The 24,771-nt window shown below is 39.7% G+C and overlaps 1 protein-coding gene across 2 annotated transcripts in view; it reads left to right on the top strand.

Moving 5' to 3' along the window:
• Positions 1 to 24,771, top strand: part of LOC132389583 (latent-transforming growth factor beta-binding protein 2-like) — a 408,009-nt gene that overhangs the window by 42,416 nt on the left and 340,822 nt on the right. For both annotated transcript variants that reach the window (XM_059962068.1, XM_059962075.1), the window contains exon 2: positions 9,432 to 9,502. In XM_059962068.1, coding sequence (XP_059818051.1) covers positions 9,432 to 9,502 — 71 coding nt within the window. The remainder of the gene's footprint in view (positions 1 to 9,431; positions 9,503 to 24,771) is intronic.

Below are 24,771 nucleotides of genomic sequence, written 5' to 3'. Positions count from 1 at the left end.
TAATTCCTGTTTGCACGGTAGTGATCTTGGTCACTCATCTATGGCAATATTGTCTCACTATAGCTGCTGCTTGTTATAGCTGTAGCTTCAATAGATCGTCTGTCTTCTTGGGGTTTCAGCCTGAGATCTTCAAGAAAGAATGCTCACTACTAATTTCACTTTTAACAGTTTATATCTTTAGTTTCCAATAGATTGCTGCATTTCTCTCGCTGTCTCACGCTGCGTCAGCCATGTCTTGTTGTCACATATTTTTCCCCTCCAAGTTTTTTTTAAATTCAGCAAACCTCGTTTCCATTCCTCCACAGATGGATCTTTCTAACATTACATCTTTAGGTTTAATTAACTTGGGTTACATAAAGAGTCGATGTTTCGGGCAAAGACCCTTCATCAGGACACTGTGGCGGCCCTGAGGTGGTACTTGCTGGTGCTGTAGCACCAGCAGAAATTACAATAGCACCACCAAGAAATTAACTGAAATTTGACATACAAGTTGCAGCTGCTTTCTCTGTATACTTTTGAATACAGCTTATTTCTTCAGTTGATCTAATGAAACAGTGCCCCCACTTACCATAGCACCCACACAGCAATAAAGTTATAAACTATGTGCAGGTCTAAGGTCAGATCCACTCTACACTTGTGCTCATTCATTCGTTGTCAATGTCTTGCTGTTGCTGTTCTCACTCAGATCAGTCAAGCTGATCTAAGATCACTTAAGGTGGTGACATCACTCACTCTCACACAGAGATTGATCGCATATGTACCATGTGCAGGATCCAGGTGCAGATCCATAGTCTCGGGAGACTAACGGATGCCACACACACACATTGTGCTTTTACAAGTTAGTGTGGGCCTGGCACATGCATATTTTGGCCGATGTGAAAAATGGATCGATTTTTAGTGAGAAAACAACCTCATTCAAAGCAGTGGTGTCTCAGCCTGAGCCTGTCTTAATTGAAAGTGTCATGCAGAAAGAAGTAAGTGGGGATGAGGACGACAGCAGTTCATTGAAGGAGTGTGAGGGCAAAGTAGAGGAACAAGAAATGGTGCGGGATTCGGAAGGGAACATGGATATAGCTGCTGCTAGTGCTAGTGGGAATACTGGTAGCGATGTTAGCCAGCAGCCCAAGGAAGGACCCCATTGGCCAGCATTGAAAAAGTACCCTTTGAAACAGTTTGGCAATCAGCAAAGGAGTTTTATTTGTGGCTGGTTTGACCTGTACTCCTGGCTGGAATATTCGATCATGAAAGATACTACATTCTGCTTCACATGCAGGCATTTCCTGTGTGGAGGACATGGGTTCCATTCTGAGTCTACCTTCACTGTCACTAGTTACCGCAACTGGTGGAAAGCTACAACAGCTTTCTAAACCCACCATGTAGGTGCAGTTCATAAGTTTGCTGTGGAGGCATGGGCTGAATTCAGATTGAGAAAACAAGATGGTTCAAGATTGGGAAATACGCTTGATAAAGGACATGCAAAGATTGTCCAAGAAAATTGTGAGTATAACATTACATTTACTGCTATTAAGCCTACTGGTTTTGCTTAGACTTCCAAGTGGTGATTCTGTTGACTTTTGTTTTAAATTCAGTAGCAAAATTGAGGTATTACATGGTCAGAGCACGATTTGTCCAACTCCTGTTAAGGTCTTGCATCTGTCATTTGCCTTATTTGACTTTAATAACAATGTATCTTTTGGCATTGTCTGTCTATGTAATATGAATAGCAGTGGATGTTGTGGGCTAGTGTTGTGTTTTACAGTTGACAAGCACGCATTTGACGCTGATTGCAGGATTGGTGTGTGATTCATGTTGTGCGCTGTGGGTCAGTTGCTCTGTTGGTTTGTTTGTTTATGCTCTGTGTAGCCCGGGTTTTCTCTGATGCTGTTGACACTGTCACAGTTCGCTTCTATATTATGTCTGTCAATTGCGGTTGCTTGTGAATCAACAGAGGCATTTATAGTAGGCACATAATGCTTGAAACTGACTTTTGAAAGCCATGCGGCTGGCCTTCTGAATACATATTACCATACCATCCCTCAGCAACATCACTGAATAATTCAGCCCCACTGTAGCACCAGCAAGAAAAGATCTCTGGTGCTGCCAGTGTCAGGATAGAAAAGCAAGGGTGAACAAATCGAATGCAGCCTGCCCTGCTGAGTTCCTCTGCATTGTGTGTGTTACTCAGGATTTCCAGTATCTGCAGATGCTCTTGTGTTGGTGTTTTTTAAAATAATTAAGTCACATGTTTTAGTAAAGAAACACTGAGCTATGTACAGCCACTAAATAGCTTGTTACTCTTTGAGGGAGAAGGTTGTTGATTTGATATGAGTTTTTTTCCCCCCTAACTATAATAAAGTTGCATTACAGGTCCAAAACCGGTACACCTGAAGTTTAGTTTAGGTCCCCTCCGGAACGAACCATATTTAAAAGACAGAAACATTTATCTCCCCTAGAACAGTAAGGGGTAAAAATACACATCAGTATCACGGTCCATTATATTTAATCGCGCCCCTGTTACTCGAACTAAGATATCTGTTTTATCATTCTGCGTTACTTGAGTAATCCTCCGGTAAGTTTCCAGTTCAATCGTACCTACACGATAAAACAGCGTCCACGGGCAGAAATAGTAATGATCATTGATTTAAAAAAAAACACGATGAAGGTCGGTGCATTTTGAAAGGAATGAAATTGGGATAATTAAAGGTGTTATCGAAACGCAGACGGTAATTTGGGACAGGGCGCGTGTTGCGCGCCGCTTTCAAACCGGTCTCGTGCGGGACGGTTGAAGCCATTTCAAAGCCCACTTCCAAAGAGGGGTAAAGGAAAACTCAGAGGTAAGTTAAAGTCTGTTTCACTTCGAGATTCTCACATCTTCAGCGGGGCACCAGGAAAAACAGTCCGTCATTTTAAAGCAAAAAAAAAACCTTTCTAACATTTATTGCTACTTTAAGGAATACTGGGGGAAATTGAAATCATTTACAAAGCAAAACTACTAATGCTTGGATTGTATAACCTGTATCTGAATTAGTCATCTAATTTGTGTGCAACAGGATTTTTCTTAAAATAGGATGAGCTACAGTGATCTTTGAATCTCTGTTTTATGTATATATTCTCACTCCCCCATCCTTCTGCAGACTTCAGTTCTTCTAAAAGGTAGCTGTTGATTTCTCTCCCCATTATTCTCTTTTTGTTGATCCATTTTACTGGAGCTGAGTTTTTGACTGCATAAACTCAGTCAGAAGGTCGCCAAGCTGAACTTATCTAGCTTTGAATGTCATTATTACCTGCTGACCAATGCAGTCTTTTGGGTACCTTTTGAAAACTTGTAACATTGGTTTACCACATTCTTACCTGTTCACCCATCCTTCCAGTGTCCCAGTGCATTGCAGTTTTAAATATCTTTTTCTTATTGTTATCTTCTTGCTTGCCGGCTCTTGCTAACCCCTCACCTTGTAATAATGGCTATCTCCCCTCTATCTTTCAGACAGGAAGGATCTTGACCCAAAACATTGACTATCCATTTATGTATATGGATTTCAGTAAGGTATTTGATAAGGTTCCCCATGGAAAGCTTCTTCAGAAAGTAAGGAGGCATGGGATCCCAGGAGACCTTGCTTTGTGGATCCAGAATTGGCTTGCCAACAGAAGACAAAGGGTTGGTGACCAATGGTGTTCTGCAGGGATCTGTTCTGGAACCCCTCCTCTTTGTGATTTTTATAAATGACCTAGATGAAGAAGTGGAAGGGTGGGTTAGTAAGTTTGCTGGTGACACAAAGGTTGGGGGTGTTGTGGATAGTCTGGAGGTTTGTCAGAAGTTACAGCGAGACAACGATAGGATGCAGAACTGGGCTGAAAAGTGGCAGATGGTCTTCAACCCAGATAAGTGTAAAGTGGTTCATTTTGGTAGGTCCAATTTGAAGACAGAAAATAATATAAGTGGTAAGACTCTTGGCAGTGTGGAAGATGTGAGAGATCTTGGGGTCTGTGTCAATAGGACACTCAAAGCTGCTGTGCAGGTTGATAGTGTTATTAAGAAGGCATATGGTGTGTTGGCCTTCATCAACTGTGGGGTTAATGAGCCATGAGGTAATGTTACAGCTATATAAGACTTTGGTCAGACCCCACTTGGAGTACTCTGTTCAGTTCTGGTCACCTCACTACAGGAAGGATGTGGATACTAGAGAGAGTGTGAGGAGATTTACAAGGATGTTGCCTGGATTGGAGGGCATACATTATGAGAATAGATTGAGTGTACGTGGCCTTTCTCTTTGGAGTGACGGAGGATGAGAGGTGTATAAGATATTGAGGGTCATTGATTATGTGGATAGCAGAGGCTTTTTTCCAGGGCTGAAATGGCTAACGTGATGGTGCATAGTTTTAAGATGCTTGGAAATAGGTACCGAGGGGATGTCAGGGGTAAATTTTTCACACAGGAGAGTGGTGGGTGCATGGAATGCACTGCTGGTGATGATGGTGGGAGTGCTGGAAGCAGATACAATAGGGTCTTTTAAGAACCTCTTAGATAGGTACATGGAGCTTAGAAAAATAGAGGGCTATGCACTTGGGAAATTCTAGGCAGTCTCTGGAGTATGGTTGGCATAACATTGTGGGCCAAAGGGCCTGTAATGTGCTGAAAGTTTCTATGCTCATTTCCCTCTACAGATGCTTTAGGACCTGCTGACTTCTTTCAATGGTTTGCTTTTTTTTTGCTCCAGATTCTAGTGTTTGAAATCTTATATCTGTAGTTATATAAAGGTAATCTTCAGAGAGATTGAGGGAACACTAGTCTTTGATGTTCAAGTGTTTTGAATCACCATGTATCCCTTATCATAAGGGGCCTACCATTTACTGAAAACTTAATTGTATCAGCCACCTAAATTATGTGGCTATAAGAACAGGATAGAAGCTGATTCAGGTGACTCAATTTTTGACATCAATTGTCTGCCCATAGAGTGATGGAATACAGTTTACTTTCAAGATGAGTGCACTGCCAACAACACTCAGACGTTTTGCACCATACTAGACAAAGCAACCCGCTTGTGGCATCTCATGCACTGTCTTAAACATCTATTCCACCACAAACTGACTATAGTAGCTGTAGTGTGCACCATTGTTATAAACTGCACTGGAGTTGCTGGCTACTCTGCACACATGACCATTACCACCAAGCAATTCAAGGAGACACCACTACTACAGCTTTCCTTTAAAGAAACATACTATCCTGACTCAATAATTTATTTTGGTTCCTCACCTTAGAACTGAAATTCTGTAACTCAGTAGCCAACAACACTCTGGAAGGAACTACACCTTATGAGTGTTGATTTATGATGTCTCACTCCCATCTTTTAAATATAATGAATTGCTGAATGTTCAAATCTTTGAAATAACTTCAAGGCTATAAGGCTATTTTTAGTCTCCTATGGCATCTATCTATGTTCCAATGGAAAGGGGATTGAGTATTTTTGTCCAGAAATGTAGCTATTGTCTCTTCCTCTACAGATTCAGACTTTATGATTATCTCCAGCATTTTTTGCTTTTATTAGAGAAAAGGATGGTTTTAATAGAGAGGAATAAAATTAGTATTTTTTTATAATCGTCACATGTGAAATGTAGGATACAATTAAAACCATACAAATTGTTTAATAATAATTGTGCATTTGAGATAGTACAATGGAACGCAATAACAAAATGCAGAATAAAGTGTAACAGCAATAGAGAAAATGCAATGCACGCAGACAATAAGGTGCAAGTTTGCAAGGAGGTAGATGTTGAAGTTGGAAGTCTATTTTATCATATTAGGGAAATATTCAGTATTCATAACAACAGAATAGAAGCTGATCTTGAGCCTGCACATGTTTTCAGACATTACAGTGCCTTTAAGAAGTATTCACTCCCCTTGGAAGTTTTCATGTTTTATAGTTTTACAACATTGAATCACAGTGGATTTAATTTGGCTTTTTTGACATCTATCAGAAAAAGACTTTCATGTTGAAGTGAAAACAGATTTCTATAAAATGATCTAAATTAATTACAAATATAAGACACACAATAATTGATTGCATTTGTATTCACCCCCTTCGAGTCAGTATTTAGTAGATGCACCTTTGGCAGCAGTTACAGCCTTGATTCTGTGTGGATAAGTCTCTATCAGCTGTGCAAATCTGGACACTGCAATTTTTCCCTATTCTTCTTTACAAAACTGCTCAAGTTCTGTCAGATTGCATGGGGATCGTACACGAACAGTCATTTTCAAGTCCAGCCATAAATTCTCAATTGGATTGAGGTCTGGACTCATGACTTGGCCACACCAGGATATTAACTTTGTTGTTTTTAAGCCATTCCTGTGTAGCTTTGTCTTTATGCTTGGGGTTATTGTCTTGCTGGAAAACATATTTTCTCCCAAGTTGCAGTTACTCTTGCAGACTGCATCAGGTTTTCCTCCAGGATTTACCTGTAATTTGCTGCATTCATTTTACCCTCTACCTTCACAATCCTTCCAGGGCTGACTGCAGTGAAACATTTCCACAGCCTGATGCAGCCACCACTATGTTTAATGGTAGGGATGTTGTGTTCTTGATGATGTGTGGTGATTGGCTTACGCCAAACATAGAGTTTAGTCTGATGGCCAAAAATACTCAATTTTGGTTTCATCAGACCAGAGAACCTCCTTCCAGCTGACTTCAGAGTCTCTCACATGACTTCTGGTGAACTCTAGTTGAGATTTCATGTGAGTTTTTTTTTTCAACAGTCTTTGCCACTCTCCCATACGGCTGGGACTGGTAAAGCATCTGGGCACAGTTGTATGCACAGTCTCTCCCTTCTCAGCCATTGAAGCTTGTAACTCCTCCAGAGTTGTCATAAGTCCCTTGGTGGCCTACCTTACTAATCCCCTTCTCACACAGTTACTCAGTTCTTGAGAATGACCTTCTCTAGGCAGATTTGAAGTTGTGCCATATTCTTACCATTTCTAGATGATTGACTGAATACTCCAAGGCATATTCAGTGACTTGGAAAATGGCTTGTATTGATCTCCTGACTTGAGCTTATTAATAACCTTTCACAGAGTTGCATGGAGTGTTCTTTTGTCTTTATGGTGTAGTTTTCGCCAAGATACCAACTCACCAACAATTGGACTTTCCAGATACAGGTGCATTTTTACTACTATCCATTGAAGCACCTTGACTACACAAAGGTCTCCAAAAACAAATCTCTATTTAACTAATTCTGTGACTTCTAAAACCAAATGGCTGCATCAGTGATGATTTAGTGTGTTGTATTAAAGGGGGTGACTAGTTATGCAATCAACTATTTTGTAATTAATTTAGATCACTTTGTAGAGATCTGTTTTCACTTTGACATAAAAGTATCAAATTAAATCCATACTTTTAAATTAATGCTTTAAAACAATAAAACATGAAAACTTCCAAAGGGGCTGAATACTTTTTATAGGTATTATAGATCTTCTGCCCTGATGGAAGGGGGGAGAAGAGTGAATGCCTAGGGTGGAAGAGGAAATTAATTATGTGCTGCTTTACTGACGTGGCAAGGTGCATCAAGGGTATGATGGTTTCATGATCTGCCATGCTGTGTCCACATGAAGAAGAGAAAAGCCCTTAACTCCAAGTGAAGTAATCAGGACACCATTGTGACGGCATTTTTTTTAAGCAGGCTTTCTTGTTTTTACAAGGCCGAGTTGCTAGCTCAACACTCAACCCAGCACAGATGGAAAGCATGCAAGGGAGCCGGCTGGATTTGAACGAGGAAGCCTTCACTCCAAAGTCTAATGCTGATGCCACTACACCACTAGCCAGCTGGCTGCGTCCACATAGTTGATTTATATTCCCCTTCTATCATCTTGAAAAGGCGGTGCCTCAAGAAGATAGCATCTATCATTAAGTACCCTCACCATCTGGGACCTGCCTCTTCTTGTTACTACCACAAGGGAAATAGAAGAGGAAACTGAAGACCCACACTCAGAGTTTGAGGAACAGATTTTTTCCCCCCTTCTGTCAACAGATTTCTGAATGGTGTACAAACTCATAAACACTACTTTGCTATTCCTCATTTGCACTATTTAATGTAACTTATAGCAATATTTAATGTTTTTCCTTGTATTGCTGCCACAGTGACAAATTTCAGAGTGATAATAATCCTGATTCTGATTCTATTCTTTAACATTCTTTCTTTTCCAGTAGTTATTTTCCACTTGTTATGCATCTCACACTGATTCCTCATTCTTTCTGACAGTGCAAGTAAACAGTAGAAATTTTACTCTTAATTTTTGTTGTTTGATGTTTGTTATTCCTGTTTCATATGCTCTTAGAATGCAAATGAAATTGAGTATGAATAACTCAATTATGCTTAGGCTACCAAAATGAAAATAATGAAGAATTCATTTGTTCTCATTTAAAATTAGCATGTATAATTGACAATTTTTAAAAAAAAATTCTGGATCTGACTTACACATTTATGTTTTTGTTTCTTTTAATTCCTTATTCTGTGGCTCAGCCCTAGGAAAGTTTAAGAGGGATAATTGAATTCACAAGGGGGAGTCCAGGGAGTATTAAGTAATAAGTGGCCCAGGATAAAATAACTTGCTGACTAATAAAGAATTAATTGATGCAGCCTAACATTATTGCTTCACACACAAAATGCTGGTGGAACGCAGCAGCCCAGGCAGCATCTATAGGGAGAAGCGCTGTTGACGTTTCGGGCCGAGATCCTCTGTCAGGACTGAAACATCGGCAGTGCTTCTCCCTATAGATGCTGCCTGGCCTGCTGCTTTGCACCAGCATTTTGTGTGTGTTGCTTGAATTTCCAGCATCTGTAGATTTCCTCGTGTTTGCCTTTATTATTGCTTGTTCATTTCTACAATAAATTGAAATTTCCTTCGTGATGCATTGTCTGAGATATGAGGACTGGTCAAAGGAGAATGTTCTTTAATAAGGTAGCTTGAATTAGTTAGCCGTTTGAATGTTAAGCTGGGGCAAAATGGCTACGAAGTTCAATACAAATAGCAGAAATAGTACTTTTCTGGGGATTTTTTCATCTCTAATTTTCAATTACTCTGACTTTGTGCAAATGCAGGCACAATGACATATATTGACAATGAGTATTTGCAACCATTTGGTCTTTGGCTGCGTCATAGTAACAAAATGACCAGAATGGCATATAGGACTGGTAGCTTATCTAGCTTTTTTATATTTCCGATTTTATTTCCCTAACCATCATCCCATCTAAAATAATTTAATATCATACAGAACAGTAACTAGGCTTGCAATGTAGACCTGGTAGGCTTGCTCAGCTAGATTTAGAGGTATACTGAGGCATTGATTGTGATTTAAAATGAACATTCCTACTTAAAATAACTAAAATAAATAAATCTTTGTGAAGAAGAATTTTATAATTTACAAATGTGATTTTCCTTATAGGCCTAATGTTTGTGGAAAAAAATGCTGCCCTGGATGGACTGTGAGCCGAAGTACAAACCGATGTATGAAACGTAAGTAACATATTTAAGGAAAATATTTTTGTCATTATCTAACTGTGGTAAAATTTTGTTTTGATAATGTATGACTTGGATTCTGATAGTATACTTGATAAAATAATTTTATTAGTTAAATGCAAAATGAATATAAAAGATGAAAAATCTTAACAAGATTAATACATTTTAAGAGTAAAAACAATTCCATTTGAATCTAGAGATGGAATTTGATGTATGCCAGCTCCAGCAGGGTTTGCAGGCCATTACTTTCTCCAAGGCAAAACCTAGTATTGTGAATGACTGTGATGCTTCACTCCCAAATGAGCTCAAAGCCTCTTATGCACACTTTGAAAAGGAGAATAAAGCTACACATCTGCAAATCTCCGCAGCATCTGATCATCCTATGATCTCTGTCTTGGAGGCCGACGTCAGAACGTCTTTCAAGAGGGTGAACCCTCACCAGGTGTCAGGCCTTGATGGTGAACTTGATACAGCACTGAAAACTTGTGCCAAACCAACTGGCTGGCATGTTCAAGGACATCTTCAGTCTTTCACTGCTGCAGTTGGTGTTTCCCACGTTTCAAAATGGTGACAGTCATACCAGTGCCCAAGAAGATCAGGGTGAGCTGCCTTAATGAATATCACTCAGTTGTACTTACATCTAGCCTGATGACGTGCATTGAGAGGTTAGGCATGGTCAGAATCAACTCCTGCTTAAGTAAGGACCTAGACCTGCTGCAATTTGCCTTTCACAACAATAGGTCTACAGTGAATGCAATCTCACTGGCTCTCCACTCAGCCTTGGATCACCTGGGCAATAGCAATATTTATGTCAAGCTGCTGTTTATTGACTACAGCTCAGTGTTCAACACCATTATACCCTAATGAAGAAGCTCCAAACCCTGGGCCTTTGTACCTCCCTCAGCAACTGGATCCTTTACGTACTCATTGAGTGACCACAGTTAGTGTGGTTTGGAAATAAGATCTTGCTGACAATCAACCCCAGTGCACCTCAAGGGCATGTGCTTAGCCCATTACTCTACTCTTTCTACACACATGTATGTGGATAGGCACAGTTCAAACACTATCTATAAATTTGCCGACAGAATTTCAGATGGTGATGAGGAGGCATACAGGAGTGAAATGGATCATCTGGTTGTTGCAACAACGACCTTGCATTCAGCTTCAGTAAGACGAGGAATAGATGGAGGACTCCAGGAAGGGGAAATCAAAGAAACTGACACCGGTTCTCATTGAGTGATCATCAGTGGAAAGAGTAAGCAGTTACAAGTTCCTGGGTGTCAGTATCTCTGAGGATCTATCCTGGGCCCAACATATTGATGCAATTATAAAGAAGGCATGACTGCAGCTATATTTCATTAGCTTGAGAAGATTTGGTATGTCACCAAAGACTAGCAAATTTCTACAGCCGTACTGTGGAGAGCATTTTAACTGGTTGTGTAATGTCTGATATGGAGAGGCCTCTACACAAGATCAAAAAAAGTTGTAGAGGGTTGTAAACTATGCCATCTCCATCATGGGGGGCACTAGCCTCCCCAGTGTTGAGGACGTCTTCTAAAGGCAATGCCTTAAGAAGACAACATCCATCATTAAGGTTTCCCGATCACCAGGACATGACCTCTTCTCACTGCTACCATCAAGGAGGAGGTACTGGAGGCTGAAGACATCTCAATATTTTAGGAAGAGTTTCTTCCTCTCCACCATCAGATTTCTGAACAGACAATGAACCCATGTACACTACCTCACTATTTTCTTTGATTTCTCTTTTTGTACTACTTAGCTAATATATTTTTTACATATTTACTTATTATCGCAAAACAACAACTTTTAAGACATATGCCAGTGATATCAACCCCGATTCTGATTCTAAATATGATCTTACCTACAAAATATTACTAAGGAATGCCTTAAGATTTGTTACAACTCTCTGATATCACATTGTCAGAGAAAACAATGCAGTTCTGCATTATTAGAGAAATGTATCCATTTTCCATGTCCCTTCTGGTATTGGAAATTCCTCACAGCAGCAAATAGATCTTAAGTTCAATAGCTAATTTTTCCGTGTCAGAAACATCCATTATTATAGCCGCTTTCCACTCATTTCACTATACAGTTCTTTTAATTCTTTTAATTCTTTCATTTCATTAAATATTCATCGTAATGCTAACTATAATTAAATTAATGGAATATATACTGTATCCAGTCATTAATGAATACCGTCAAAGATTTTACCATTTTTTTTGTCATCTTGTCACATGGAAGCATTGGTAATCATTTTCCAATGTTCTATAGATTCAGGATCAGTTCCTGAGGATTGGAGGGAATGTTATCCCACTTTTTAAGAAAGGAGGGAGAGAGAAAACAGGGAATTATAGACCAGTTAGCCTGACATCAATGGTGGGGAAGATGCTGGAGTCAATTATAAAAGATGAAATAGCGCACATCTGGAAACCAGTAACAGGATTGGTCTGAGTCAGCATGAATTTACGAAAGGAAAATCATGCTTGACTAATCTTCTGGAATTTTTTGAGGATGTAACTATGAAAATGGACAAGGGAGAGCCAGTGGATGTAGTGTACCTGGACTTTCAGAAAGCCTTTGATAAGGTCCCACATAGGAGATTAGTGGGCAAAATTAGAGCACATGGTATTGGGGGGTAGGGTACTAACATTGATAGAAAATTGGTTGGGAGACATGAAACAAAGAGTAGGGATTAACGGGTCCTTTTCAAAATGGCAGGCAGTGACGAGTGGGGTACCGCAAGGCTCGGTGCTGGGACTGTAGCTATTTACGATATACATTAATGATTTAGATGAAGGGATTAAAAGTAACATCAACCAATTTGCAGATGACACAAAGCTGAGTGGCAGTGTGAAATATGAGGAGGATGTTAGAAGAATGCAGGGTGACTTGGACAGGTTGGGTGAGTGGGCAGATGCATGGCAGATACCGTTTAATGTGAATAAATGTGAGGTTATCCACTTTGGTGGCAAGAACATGAAGGTAGATTACTATCTGAATGCTGTCAAGTTAGGAAAAGGGGAAGTACAACGAGATCTAGGTGTCGTTGTTCATCAGTCATTGAGAGTAAGCATGCAGGTACAATAGGCAGTGAAGAAAGCTAATGGCATGTTGGCCTTCATAACAAGGGGAGTTGAGTATAAGAGCAAAGGGTTCCTTCAGCAGTTGTACAGGACCCTGGTGAGACCACACCTCGAGTATTGTGTTCACTTTTGGTCTCCAAATTTGAGGAAGGACATTCTTGCTTTTGAAGGAGTGTAGCGTAGGTTCGCGAGGTTGATTCCCAGGATGGCGGGACTGTCATATGTAGCAACTGGGCTTGTATACACTGGAATTTAGAAGGATGAGAGGAGATCTGATTGAAACATATAAGATTATTAAGGGATTGGACACACTAGAGGCAGGAAACATGTTCCCGATGTTGGGAGAGTCCAGAATCAGAGGCCACAGTTTAAGAATAAGGGGTAGGCCATTTAGAATAGAGTTCAGGAGAAACTTTTTCACCCAGGGAGTTGTGGATCTATGGAATGCTCTGCCTCAGAAGGCAGTGGAGGCCAATTCTCTGGATGCTTTCAAGAAAGAGTTAGATAGAGCTCTTAAAGATAGCAGAGTCAAGGGATATGGGGAGAAGGCAGGAACGGGGTACTGATTGTGTATGATCACCCATGATCTCATTGAATGGTGGTGCTGGCTTGAAGGGCCAAATAGCCTACTCCTGCACCTATTATCTGTTGTAATGTGCTTTAAAGTATGGGAGAATTTAATTTGGATTTCCGTAAATCAGTTTATCCATTACTTGGGGAGTCTGTGTACTCAGTGTTTCAAGCTATAAAAGCAAGTATATCAAATGCCTTTTGTATTACTCTGTCCGCTTGTGTCACTTCTTTCAGTAAGCTACAGAATACAGCAAGAACTATTTAGAATAGTGATTCTAAATCACTTAGTTGATGAGAATTTCTTTGCATATTTTTGGGTACATATGCAACTAATATTATAAAATCACAAATATGCTAACTATGGTAAACAGCTTGGGAAACACTGGTAACTACAGTATTTTGTTACATGATCAAGAATTGCTAGTTCATGCATACAAAAGAGCATTTCCACTGAAAACTTTTGCATTACCTTTGGACTGGGAAAGTGGTGCAGTGGGCTAAGAAAGAAGATACTGTCTGATATTTGCTGTTCCTTGGGGTTTCTGGGAAGAAGAGATGTTTGTGGACACTGTTTTCTCTATCTTCATCAGCTTCTGGATTGATTGACCTGATCTCATGTTTGGAGCAGTGCAAAAGGTCCTTTGTATTAGCCATTTCCACCCTGAGAAAAATGTCTGGCTGTTCTGTCTATCTATGCCTCTTCTCACTTTGTACACTTCCATCAAGTCATCTATCCTTTGCTTCAAAGAAAGAAGCTCCAGCTTGCTTAACCTATCCTCATGAGACATGCTCTCTAATCCAGGTAAAATCCTGGTAGATCTCCTTTGTGATCTCTCTAAATGTTTCACACCTTTTCTATAATGAGGTACCTGGAACTGAACACACTATTTCAAGTGTGGTCTAAGAGAATTATATAGAGCTGCTACGTTACCTTGTGGCTCTTGAACTCAGTCACTTGACTATTAAAGGTCAGCACACCATAAGATGTAATAATTGCTGGTCTATCATTCCCAGTGTTATCCCTATTACCTTTTTTGAACAAATTAATAACATTTGCCACCCTCCAGTCTTCTGATACTACACCTGTAGCCAGTGAGGATGCAAAGTTCTTTGCCAAGGGTTCAGCAACAGCAATTTATTCTCTTGATAGCATATCCTCCTTCTTAACGTTGACATGTTCTAACATAACAACTTGTTTTACACAGTTTGCACATTTGTCAAGGTCCCTCTAACTGGTGAATATTGAAGCAAAATATTCATTAAGGACCACCCCTACCTCTGTCAACTCCAGGCACTTTTCCTGTTCTATCTCTGATCAGTTCTACCCTCACTCTATTCAATGTCCTGGTCTCACATATGTGTAGAACACCTTAGGGTTTTCCTTAATCCTACTCGCCAAGGCCTTCTCATACCCTTTTTCTAGCTCTCCTTTCAAATGCTGTTCCTGATTAGCTTTTAACTCTCCAGAATCTTGTCTGATCCTCACTTCCTAAATCTTAAGTGTGCTTTTTTCTTCCTCTAGACTAGATGGTCCACATCTCTTGTTAGCCATTGTTCCTTCACTCTACCATCCGTTCTCTGCCTCAATGGGACAAAATTATTCTGAACCTTATGCAAGTGCTTCTTAAATATCCTCCACATTTCTGTTGTGCATTTCCCTGAGTTCATCGATTCCCAATTTTGCCCTCCCCTTATACCTATGCTGCCTGCTCCTATTATTGTGCAAAGCTATAGTAAAGGCCTGGGAATTGTAGTCATTGTCTCAAAAATGCTCACCCATGGAGAGATCTGTCATTTGACTAAGTTCATTGCTTAGTACCAGATCCAATATAGCTCCTTCTCTAGTCAGTCTGTCCACATATTGTGTCAGGATCCTTCCTGCACATACCTAACAAATTCTGCCGTATCTAAGCATTTTGCACTAAGGAGGTGCTGATCTATATTAGGGAAATTGAAGTCACCCAAAATACCAAGCCTGTTATTTTTGCACCTTTCTAAAAATTTGCCTCCTGATTTGCTCCTCAGTGTCTCTATTGCATCATCTACGGAATACTTCCAATCGGAAGCTCCCTTCCTGTTTCTGACTTTCAACCAGACTGTCTCCACTGTCTCTTCATCTACCTCTTTCAGAACCCTGGGATGTAGTCCATTTGGTCCATATGACTTATTTTCTGTCAGTCCTTTCAGCTTCTAAAGCACCTTCTCCTTAGTGATAGTGACTACACTCATTGCACTTTGGCACTTCTGAATTTTTTTGCATGATGCTGGCATCTTCCACAGTGAAAACTAATGCAAAATACAAAATGCTAATAAAAATACTAATGCAAAATTTAGTTTGTCTGCTATTTCTTTGTTCACCATTTCTATCTCTCCAGTGTTATTTTCCAATGGTCTAATGTCCTCTTTATTCTTTGTATATCTTAAAAATATCTTCTGGTATCTTCTTTTATATTATCGACTAGTTTACTGTCATATTTCATCTTTTCTCTCCTTATTGCTTTCTTGAGTTGCTTTTTGTTGGTTTTGAAAAGTTTCCCATGATTTTTTGCTAAATTTTAATCTTTCTTTTGCTTTTACATTGATTTTTGACTGACTTTGTCAGCATGATTTCTCATGTTTCTGTAGGTGCTTTTAATCAACTATAATACCAATACATCAAATTTTAGCTTTTCCCTCTCAAGCTGTGGGGTGAATTCTCTCATATTATGATCACTGCTTCCAAAGGGTTTCTTCATCTTAAGCTCCCTAATCAAATCTGGTTCATAACGCAACATCCAATCCAGAATTGGGTCTTTTCTAGTGAGCTCAACCACTAGCTGCTTTAAAAAGCCATCTTGTAGGCATTCTACAAATTCCTCTCTTTGGGATTGAACAACAACCTAATTTTCTCTACTTCCTAAGTAAGATAAGCTAGCAGTATACAGTGAAATTAACTTAATGATAGTACTGATGAACTGCAGTATTTATTGTTAATATTCTGTTTTTATGTTGCTATGTAGCATCTGTGCCCCCAATTTACCCCCATTCGCCTAGGGTGAACTGCCAACAGTGCAATACTTCAGTGTAAATACAGTGTAGTACCCCCCTCCCCCAGTACACGCTCGCAACACAAATATCAGACAATACACCAAAGGCCAGTAAATAATTACAGCTTTATAGTTATTTCTTAGTGATGGGTTAGTAGAAACAGATAACCTAAAGGTGCCAAATAAGTAAGTTCATCAGATTGTGCACATAATATTTTAATATGTTGGAGCTCACGCCTCCGGTTCCATCCACAACGACCTTCCAAACCTTCGGCCAGCGTCCAAATCGCCGAAGTCCAGTATCTGCCGCCCTGGAACCGCTGTTTACTCCTCACATGTCTGTCCTTCTCGCTTGCCTCCCTGAAAAAGATCGCAAACTCCCACTCAGCTCACACATACAAGATAGCATAACAATTCTCCATTGGTTAGTTCCCCCCTTATCTGCAGTTATAACCCAAACATTCCAGCTACAGAAACCCATTATAGCATTAAGTAATGTTCCAGAGAAGCCATTTTGTTAGCCTGAACAGTTAACACCACAGTTAATGGTACTGAGAGCCCTACACTTACTAAAGTCACAATGAATTAACATTGTTATTATGAGGAAGAGGCTGCCCTATAAGGGTACAGATATGATTGGATACACTTCTTCTGTTTAAGATGCTAAGTCTTGAATTAGTATCCCTGCCATAAAAGACAATGAATTGTATCCTTCATCAGATACTGCCATTCCAGATATGGTCCTGAAAAGTGATATGGTATAAAAGTTTTTAAACAGTTATCAGAGAATTCATTTTGGCTAGTCAACATCTGAATTGAGGTCAATTAACCAGCAAGATACAGGCTCTTTGGCACACCCTTGCCTACCATGAAGACCTTTTACACTAACCTATAAGAAGTTGTTAGCATATCAAACAGGTGATAATAAATCCTACTATCTGGAGAGGTGCAGGAAATTAGGAAGCATCTATTGTAGGTGAACATGTGTTATTCTTGACAAAGGGTCTCGACCTGAAATGTCGTCAGTGCTTCTCCCTATAGATGCTGCCTGGCCTGCTGTGTTCCACCAGCATTTTGTGTATGTTGTTTGAATTTCCAGTATCTGCAGATTTCCTCATGTTTGATGTGTTATTCTTTCAATGTTTTGAGTTTACATTTAAATAGAAAACAAGTAATCATGCATCTGTTTTTTATTAGCAAATATAGAGAAATTGGGAATATGTGGAAAAGACTGGAGAGAAATAAATGTTATGGGATAGAAGACAAGTGATTGAATGATAAAGTAAGCAGGATCATTATTAATAGCTTCTCTCCAACAGTAATCTAAACAACTGTTATAATATACTTCTACTTGTGTAAACTAGGACACATAAGTGTTGAAGAACATTCCTCTTGATTAATCAATGTTTTTGGAAGCAGACATAAAGGGGACGGTACAATATGTTACAGATAAGGCAACAATTTAGTTACTAGCATTCATTACTGTCCCAAATTTCTTCTTATAAAGAAATTATTTGTAATAAGCTAGTGAAATACCAAGACCTTTTGAGACTTTTCAAGACAAGTAAGGTCCTGCCAGAATTTGCTCTTCCTTCTCAGATATTTTGCAGCCAGTACAACACATACAAAATGTGCCGGCAGGCAGCATCTATAGAAATGAATAAACAGTGGATGTTTTCTGCCACGAATCTTCATCGGGAATGGAAAGGAAGGGGGAAGATGCCAGAATCCTCTGCCAGATCCATGGCTTTTGCAGCCAGAATTTATAATGAGAAATATACTGAGAAATTTAGCTGTTTCAAAGAAGAGACACCACAGCCTTCAATCTGAGCTGTCCATGGTACTAAAGCAGCAAACATAACCACTTGCGTTTTATAATGTCATTTTATTGGTGAGCTGAAATCAGCATGAGAGGTCATTCATTAGTGATGCAGAGCAAGTTTGAAAAAACAGCTGAGGAGCTTTCAACTTCTCTGTGGTCAGATATCAGCATGTGGACAATAAGAAGGATGTGTAAGCAGTGTGGCCATTGTTGGTGTGATTTCTGGATCACTGAGATCTATTCTGGGGAAAGTATGACCTGTGTGAAAAGGACGGGTTACACCTGAGCCTGAGGGGGACTAATATTCTTGTGGATGGGTTTACTGCAGCTGTGAGGGAAAGTTTATACTAATTTGGCTGGGGATGGGAACCGGAGTGATAGGGCTGAGGTAGTTGGTATACAAGTAGATACAATGTACAGTGAGGATGGACAGGCAAATAATAGGGCAAAATTACTATCAGTGGAATGAATTAAAGTGTACGAGGAAGCCAAAGTCAAAAAGAATGATGATGATGATATATTTGAATGCACACAGTATACCGAATAAGATTGATGAAATTGTTGTACAGTTAGAGATTAGCAGTGGGTCATGGCTGAAGGAAGATCATAGTTGGGAGATTAACATCCAAGGATACACATTGTATCAAAAGGACAGGTAGGTAGGCAGATGGGTTTGGGTTGGCTCTGTTGGTAAAATGAAGTCAAATCCTTAGAAAGAGATGACACAGGATCTGAAAATGTAGAATCCTTGTGGGTAGAGTTAGGAAACTGCAAGTGTATAAAAGACCTTGTTGGGAGTTATATACAGGCTTCTGAACAGTAGCCAGGATGTGGGATGCAAATTACAATGGGAGATAGTAAAGTCATGTAAAAAGGACAATGTTGCTATAATCATGGAGGACTTCAAAATTCCAGGTAGATTGAGAAAATCTATTTGATGCTAGATCCCAAGAGATAAAATTTGTAGAATGCCTATGAGAAGGCTTTTTAGGGCAGCTTATGGTTGAGCCCACTTAGGGCTTCTTTATATGTTGTATGTCGATGATTTAGATGAAGGAATTGATGACTCTGTGTCCAAATTTGAAGGTGATCCGAAGATAGGTGGAGGGAACGACAGGGCTGAGGAAACAGAATTTGCAGAAGGACTTAGACAGATTGGGGGAATGGACACAGAAGTGGCAGATGGAATATAATGTAGGAAAATGCATGGTCATGCACTTTGGTACAAGGAATAAAGGTGTGGACTATTTTCCAAATGGTGAGATAATTAAAATATCAGAGGTATAAAGTGACTTAGGAGTGCAGGATTCCCTAAAGAATAACTTACAGATCAAGATTTGTAATGTGTTTCACAGAGTAAAATATCCAAAAACATCTGAAACGAACTTAATCAGACAATATTGTAACTGGTTTAAAGATGTGAACTTTAGGATGGGTGTCAAAAGACTTGGTTAATAGTTGGTTTTAATCAGTGGTCCCCAACCTCTGGGCTGCAAAGCATGTGCTACCGGGCTGCGAGGAAAGGATATGATTTGGCGATATGAAACGATATGAGTCAGCTGTGCCTTTCCTCATTCCCTGTCACGCACTGTTGAACTTGAAATAACCTACCAAATCATACCAAATAACTCATAAAACCTAAAATAACACTAACATATAGAAAAAGCAGGAATGATACGATAAAGACACAGCCTATATAAAGTAGAAATAATGTATGCACAGTGTAGTTTCACTTAACAGAATCGGGAAGATTAAGGCAAAGCTGATTTGTAGAGAAAAAATCAGCACATACATGCATGCACACATCACGCATGCACACGTCACACATGCACACACAAGTGCCCGCGCAAGGCTTCATGATCATGGTAGTCTTTCTCGGGGTAAACACAACTGCCCTGTATTTGACTGCTACCTTTGTTCCTTATTTGGGAGTGAGAAAGTTGGCAACCCTACTTGAATAGCCCCCCCCCCCCCACACCCGAGTTGGCCGGTCTGCAAGAATATTGGCAATATTAAACTGGTCCGCAGTGCAAAAAAGGCTGGGGACCCCTGGTTTTAATAATTAACTTGAAGGTTAGAAAGTGAGAAGCTTGAATTGGTGAATACCTTGCAACAATTTTGGGGTAAAGAAGGATAATGCTGAACAGGCTAAAAGTAGAGGATTGCAAAGTTGGAAGGTTATATAGCTGAAGGAGGTTACCAAAATAAGGAGGCATGAAGCAAATATTTGAAGAAGATGAGGATTAATTTAAAATTGAAGTATTAAAGGTCAAGGAGCAAATGTAATTTAGTGAACAGTCTTGGTGAGTGAAGAAGAGGGTAATTTAGTGAAAAGAGAGCAACATATATATGAGCTTAAGATTTTGGAGTGTTGAATATGGGAAAATTAAGAACATTGTTGTAGTCAATAATCTTTGAGGTTACAGAAGTATACTTCAGGGATGCAACAGCAAATTTGCCAAGGTTGCAGAGATCTTGATGGTGAATTAATGCAGTAAAAATTTGTTTTGTAATTGTCTGAAGCAACAGATAATCTGAAAGAGTAGTCAATGAGATGGATAAATATTGATAGTTTGGGAATAAAGTTTGTGATGGGTTGTTCTCACAAAAGCAAAAATCCTCTCCACATCCACCATGTAAAGGCCCCTCAGGACCATACCTTTTTCCATAAGATATAGGAGCAGAAGTAGGCCATTAGGCCTATCGATTTCATTTAAGTTCTTTCTCTCTCTTCCAAACAATGTATAAAGGTTGACCCCTCCAATGTTTCCCCAAATGACATGCTGCATATTCCAGGTACTAGTTCAGTAAATTTTCTCTAAACTTCAAGCATTTGTGAGGGACGCTCATGCCTCCAAGCCTAATAAAGTTTTTTTGAGGAGAAGATGAAACAAATAGATGAAGGATGTGGTGTATATGGATTTCAGTATGGCATTTGACAAGGAACTGCATGAAAGGATCATACAGAAAGTCATGAGGTATGGAATCCATGGAAATATGGTTGAGAGGATTTGGAAATAGCTTGCTCACAGAAGGAAGTGGATGGTAGTAAATGGAACATATTCTGCCTGGAGGTCGGTGGTGTTCCATAGGGATCTGTCCTGCGATCCCTACTCTTAGTGATTATTATAAACTACTAGGGTGAGGAAGTGGAGGAGTTGATTAGTACATTTGCAAATGATGTGAAGGTTGGAGTTATTGGTGTAATGCGCTGTAAGGTTTCATTGCTATGTAATGGCTTTCTTTTGTAATGTTTACTGCTGAAGTAATGGTTTCTCTGTAGCAGGAATGCTTGGGTTATGGGGGAGATAACCGGACTGTTGATGCAAGTTAGCCAATCAGGATTTTGTTGCCCTGTCTTGTGATTCTGGAAGCAGTTGTTTTTGCGGGCTTTTGCGCGAAGGTGAGGGAGAGATAAAGAGAGAAGACGCGAATGGAGAAATGTGGTAGATCGCTGGATGGGGTGGACTCCGAGTGGGGGTCCAAAGGAGGAAATTGATGGGGGAAGATGGACTACTGAAAAAGTGCGAGCTCCAACTATTGTACACCCTCTCTTTTATATTTTGTTTCTCTACTAACTATATAGTCAAAGTAAGAGTTATAAAGCTTAATCATTTAATCGCATAGTGTGTACTGTTTGTTATTTTGTGGCACTGATTTGTAACAGGGGACACATCATGCAGCATCTGCCCAAACGAGACTTCTTAAATTTGGCTGTACGGGGGGGGGGGGGGGTTATCACCCCCTAGGTCAGTGGTTCCCAACCTTTTCTATGCCCCACATCCCTAGGAAATGTTTGATTAATGTTTGCACCCCCTACAAAAGTAATATTTAAGTCTAATTTCTAATTTTTGGACCACATACAATACTGCGGGTGAACTAATTGAACTTAAAAAAAAGCTTTTAACTCAGTGCATAAAATGCAAATATAAATTGAGCATTTAGATTCTAATTTATTCAGAAAAAATTTGTAAACAGTAAATTGATGAGACTCCTCAACTCTGAGGTGTAACTCCCAGGTAACACTGATGAGAATCCTCAATGCTGACTCGGGCAGTGGGAGACTGGAGTGTGCTTGGGACAAACGTTATTACCACTTCTCAAGGCACACTGGCAGCTGGCTGAGCGATGACTTGTCACTCAAGCACACAAGCCACTCTTTGTTGCACCCCCTGGGTGTGCGGGCACCCCAGTTTGGGAACCCCTGCCCCAGATTAAGCCACTAGAAGAAGCGAGTGTTACATGTGCATAGTGCAGTATGTTGTTGCAGTTTACAACAGAATATACCCTGGATGCAAAGCCGGGCAGAGAAGTTGTTGATTGAGTTCCATCTGGAAAAATGTGAAGTGATACACTTTAGAAGAATGGACTTGAAGATGAAGTACAAAGTTAATAGCAGGATTCTTAGAAGTGTGAAAGAGAACTTGTGGGGCCATGTCCATGGGTCTCTGAAAGCTGCCACACAAGTTGATAGGGTGGTTACAAAGGCATATGGTATGCTGGCTTCATTAGTCAGAGGATTGAGTTTAAGAACTACAAGGTAATGTTGCAGCTCTATAAAACCATGGTTATACCACACTTGGAATATTAGGTTCAGCTAAAATTAACACATGGGCAGCATATAAATTCGTATTGTATATTCTTGCCTATCTTCAGGATGTGTCCAATATATAAGGGAACAAATGTGCTGTGAATAAGCACCCCTCATAACAGAAGAAAGATGATCAAGCCTACCATCACTGTCTTATCATTTGGCCTTTGCAGTCATTCCGAATCATTATAGTCCTACTTGAATTATTCTCAGCTCTACTGAAGGCAGTTTCATTATTCTGAGACTCCCTCGCTGTAGGAAGCATTGCTGCAACTGATGTGACCTCTTCACCCAAATTCAATTTGACTTTTGCTTTTAGTGTTCTGATGGAATCATAGAGAATAGAAGCCCTTCAATCCAACTTGTCCATGCTGAACATAAGTCCCACTTAGGCTGGTACCATTTGCCCATATCTCAATTTTTCCTATCCATATACCTGTCTAAGTGCCATTTAAATGTTAAACCATTGGACCACAAGTCATAGAAGGCCTTTTGGCCCATAAAGTCTGCTCCACCATGCCACCATGGTTGATTTTAATCTTTTACAACCTCATTCTCCTGCCTTCTCCCCATAACCTCTGACACCCTGACTAATCAAGAATTTACCAAGCTCTCCTTTAAATAAACCCACTGACTTGTCCTCTACAGCTATCTGTGGCAATGAATGCTACAGTTTCACTACCATCTGGTTAAAGAAATTCCTCCTCTTTTCTGTTTAAATGAACATTTATTCTGAGACTCCCTCACTATAGTAAACATCCTCTTACATGCATTCTAAATAGTTCTGTGGTTTATTTCACATACAGCCACCTAGAGTGTCTGTGACATAGGTAGGGTGAGAGGAGAAAGATTTAATAGGAACTATTAGGTGAAAAGGTTGCCTCTCTAGGTTCCTATTAAATCTTTCTCCTCTCACCCTACCTATGTCTTCTAGTTCTTGATTTCCCCATCCCTGGGAAAAAGACTGTGTGTATTTATCCCATCTATGTCCTTCATGATTTTATAATCCTCTTTAAGATCACCCTTCATTTCCCTGTACTTTTGAATAAAGTTCCAACCTGCTTTATCAAAATCTTGTAAAACAGGAAAATAATATCCTAACTTCTATACTCAGTGCCCTCCCTGATGAAGACCAGCATGCCAAAAGTCTGAGTTGAACGCTTTGTAGTATTTAATGCACTAAGATAATATACTGGGGGAAAAGAAACATGCATTGGCTCTCTTGAATCTGTTCTATTCTCTATGGTGCAACTATCCCACAACAGGAAAAAAAGCATTGTTGGAATACTATTTCCAAATCTCCATCAGTGCAGCTTTACAAAATATAAGTCTGTTGATGGGTCATGCTTCCTTTCATTACTACTTCTCTTGTTGTCTAAATGTCTTCATGCTGACTATGTTGGGATGATGACAATAACTAATCATTCATGGAGCTTCTGTGAAGTTCTTCCAGTTACCATGTGTTAGATTTTTTTCAACACCACATTAAAATATTAGGCCTAGACTTGTTGCCAGCAGTGAACTGTCTGTGCTCATTTCATGCATCCAGAGATAGAGTGGACTTGCCATTTGCAAGTACCCTGATACTAACATGCTGATAATTTTAGATTGATTCTAAATGTAGCTTTGGATGACAAAATAATATTGTGTGGTTTAGTCAGAAGAAACCCCTTTCCATGAAATAGTTGAAAGAAATTGACAAAGCACAAGCATTTATCAATGTGCACTGTAAATAATTCTTAAAAATGTCAATTCATAGTGTCCTATCCAGCAATTGAGAAGAATATGCTACTGTTTGTAAAGGCAAGTTTATTTGGATTATTCATGCCAATACTGTACCTTTGTTTAAATGAGTGACGCTTGATTAAAAGGAGACTTTCGCAAGTGTTCAGGCTCATTCTGGTGGCCCAATCAGCAGTGGGACCAGAGCATAGAGAATTTAATAAAAGTACAGAAGGGACAAATGGGATGGCCATTGTTAGGAGTAGGCCATTGGTGAGAGTAGGAATGTCAGGCTTTGGCTCAAAGGAGGTTTCAGCTTGACAGAGAGTTAGCCCTGGGTAAGTTTCGGTTAAGGTTCCCTTTTTTTTTTGTCTTGCTGTACCTAGCGTAGTTAATGGCAGTTGTATGTTCTTCATGCTGGATGTTGG

This window comes from Hypanus sabinus, chromosome 2, assembly GCF_030144855.1.
Source record: "Hypanus sabinus isolate sHypSab1 chromosome 2, sHypSab1.hap1, whole genome shotgun sequence".
Lineage (NCBI taxonomy): Eukaryota > Metazoa > Chordata > Chondrichthyes > Myliobatiformes > Dasyatidae > Hypanus > Hypanus sabinus.
Note: the sequence above shows the minus strand (reverse complement) of the source record. Positions and strands in the feature narration are given on the sequence as shown.